This window comes from Aptenodytes forsteri, unplaced genomic scaffold, assembly GCF_000699145.1.
Source record: "Aptenodytes forsteri isolate BGI_AS27 unplaced genomic scaffold, ASM69914v1 Scaffold54, whole genome shotgun sequence".
NCBI classification, from domain to species: Eukaryota; Metazoa; Chordata; class Aves; order Sphenisciformes; family Spheniscidae; genus Aptenodytes; species Aptenodytes forsteri.
This window is the reverse complement of record NW_008796044.1, coordinates 9,542,291-9,545,062: the sequence shown is the minus strand read 5'-3', so window position 1 is coordinate 9,545,062 and position 2,772 is coordinate 9,542,291. Positions and strand designations below refer to the sequence as shown.

The 2,772-nt window shown below is 66.0% G+C and overlaps 1 protein-coding gene across 1 annotated transcript in view; it reads left to right on the top strand.

Annotated features, from left to right (window-relative positions):
- The first annotated feature begins 1,366 nt into the window (after nt 1–1,366).
- The window catches only part of CPLX2 (complexin 2), a 2,337-nt gene continuing 931 nt past the window's right edge, over nt 1,367–2,772 (top strand). The window contains exons 1-3 of the mRNA XM_009286031.1: nt 1,367–1,427; nt 1,920–2,095; nt 2,268–2,711. Of these exons, the coding sequence (XP_009284306.1) occupies nt 1,397–1,427; nt 1,920–2,095; nt 2,268–2,711 (651 nt within the window). The 5' untranslated portion in view covers nt 1,367–1,396. The remainder of the gene's footprint in view (nt 1,428–1,919; nt 2,096–2,267; nt 2,712–2,772) is intronic.

The following is a 2,772-nucleotide window of genomic DNA, read 5'->3' as shown; positions in this document are numbered from 1 at the left end:
GGTCCCGGGGAGCCGGGGTGGGGGGACCCGCGAGGCTGCGGCACCCACCGGGCACGCGCGCACACACACACGCACGCTGCAAACTGCACACCCAGGCTGTGAGCACAGCCTGCAGCCCCACACACACACACGCAGGACACGTGGGGGGCATGGGCACGCACACCCCCCCCTTCCCACACACACACACCGCCTGCAATCCCCCACATGCACACACACAGAGAGCATGCGAACAGCCTGCAACACCCCCACAGTTACACACACGCGGCACAGCCTGCAAATTTGTGTGCACACACCCCCCCCGGGCAGCCTGCAAACCCACAGACCTGCACGCACAGCCCCCTACACACACACTAACACAACCTGCAAACCCCCCCAGTGTGCAAACATACATGCAGCACAGGCACACACACAGCGCACACAAACAGCCTGCAAACCTCTGCACGCACACACCCACACACATCGACAGAGCTTGCAAACCCCCAAACTCACACACGCATACACTCCAAGCTTGCAAACAGGCTGCAAACCCGCACACCGTGTGGGCACACCCAGCTTGTAGCCCCACAAACTTATACACACACATGCACACATGCGCACACCCCCCATGCAAACAGCCTGCAGCCACACCTCTTGACCAAACACAGCTTGCATACCTGCACATACAGCTCACACACAGAGAATGCACGCAAATACAGCGTGTGCACACACACGCTCCATCCTGCACACGCAGTGCCCCTGCACGCTGTCACCCATCCCCAGCACCCCACGGGGATCACACACACAGTCACAGGCTGCTGCCTACAACCCCCGAACACTGTCACAACCTGCCAGCAGCCTCTTCTCCATCCCTCTGCAGAGCACATGCATTGCGAGACACCCACATGCATATACGCACACACAGCACCCCATGTCCAGCTGCGCCGCACTGGCATCCCCAGGCAGGGTCTGTCCCCCCACGCTCAAAGCAGGGGCACGCGGTAGGTGGTGGTGCGGTGGGTCCCCATCCCACCAGCCCCCAGGCAGCATCCTGGAGCTCCTGGGCTCCTGCTGCCCCACTGAGGGCAGTGCTGGGGTGGAAAGTCCCTCCGCAGGTCCGCAAGGGGATGTGGGGAGGGGGCCAAGGGGAGCAGGCACTGCCAGCTGGCAGATCTGCCCACCCTCTGCCTGCAGACCCCAAAAGCTCCCTCTGCCCATCCTAGAAGGCATTTGGGGCTGGAGATGCAGAGGGTGCATACTGAGGGACCGTCCCATCCCTCGTGCCTGGGTGGTGGGGACCCTGGGCACGGCATCCCTGACCGCGTCCCTCTCTGCCCACACAGGTGGCCCTGGTCGGCGAGCCTGGACGGCAGTGGATGAGAGCTGGGCACTGGCCTAGCCGCACGCGCGCACCGGCACCATGGACTTCGTCATGAAGCAAGCGCTGGGCGGTGAGTGGGTGCTGTCCCCCTTCAGGGTCCCCCCTCTGGGAGCAAGGACAGCCTGGCACCCCAGGGAGCACGGTGGGAGGGACATGGTGGGGGGACAGAGCCGTGGGGAAAGCTGCTGGCAGCGGGCAGCTGCTGCCGGAGCCCTCCGGAGCTCCCGTTTCCAGCGCCAGCAGCGCCTGGCTAGGGAATCCTGGCTCTCCCACCACTAAGTGGGATTCCCCGGCAGGTCCCCTGGGTGCCAGTGCCGAAGGAGCTGCCGGCATCTCCCCCAGCCGATGCCGAACTAGGGCAGCGCAGCCAGCCCGCGGCACTCCCCATCCCCGCAGCCTCGGGAGCCTGTCTGCAGCCGGCTCCAGTGCGGGTGGCCCTGGGGACGTCCCGGGTTGTCTTTGCCGGGGGGCTCCATGCCCTCCCTGCCTCTGCATGGGCTTCAGCAGCCAGCACCGGGCTGCAGCACCCTTGGGGACCAGCTGATGGTCTTGTGCTGTGCAGGGGCCACCAAGGACATGGGGAAGATGCTGGGGGGCGAGGAGGAGAAGGACCCCGACGCGCAGAAGAAGGAGGAGGAGAGGCAGGAGGCCCTGCGCCAGCAGGAGGAGGAGCGGAAAGCCAAGCACGCCCGCATGGAAGCTGAGCGGGAGAAAGTCCGGCAGCAGATCCGTGACAAGGTGGGCACATGCCTTCCCTGCACCCACCCCTGCCCGTGGCACCTGGAGTGAGGCTGGGGCAGGGAGCCGGCATGGCCAGGGAGGAGGGTGGCCCGAGGCAGTGGTGACAGGCATGGGGCACAGCATGGGCAGCACCGGCTGCCTGCCCCACTAAGGGCCTGTGTCCTTGCAGTACGGGCTGAAGAAGAAGGAGGAGAAGGAGGCGGAGGAGAAAGCCGCGCTGGAGCAGCCGTGTGAGGGCAGCCTGACGCGCCCCAAAAAGGCGATCCCGGCGGGCTGCGGGGACGAGGAGGAGGAAGAGGAGGAGAGCATCCTGGACACCGTCCTCAAGTACCTGCCTGGCCCGCTGCAGGATATGTTCAAGAAGTACCAGCCGCCAACCCTGCCATGGGGTGCTGGGGCATGGGCGCCCTCTTCCCTCCGACCCCTCCATCAGTTCCCTTGGCCCCCCGGGGGGGGGGCGGTCCCCGCACCCCCTCCACACCCCATTATGCCCTTTCCCCCAACCAGACCAAAAACCCACCCCGTCCCGTCCAGGCAGGGCCCCCCCAACCACGCTGTGCCAAAGGGGAGCAGCCCTGGCCGGACAGGGCGAACCGGGACCAAATGCACTGATGTAACCTCGCGGCAGGCTGGGGGCACCCCAGGCCCTACCAGCCCCCCCGGGGTGGCTCCCC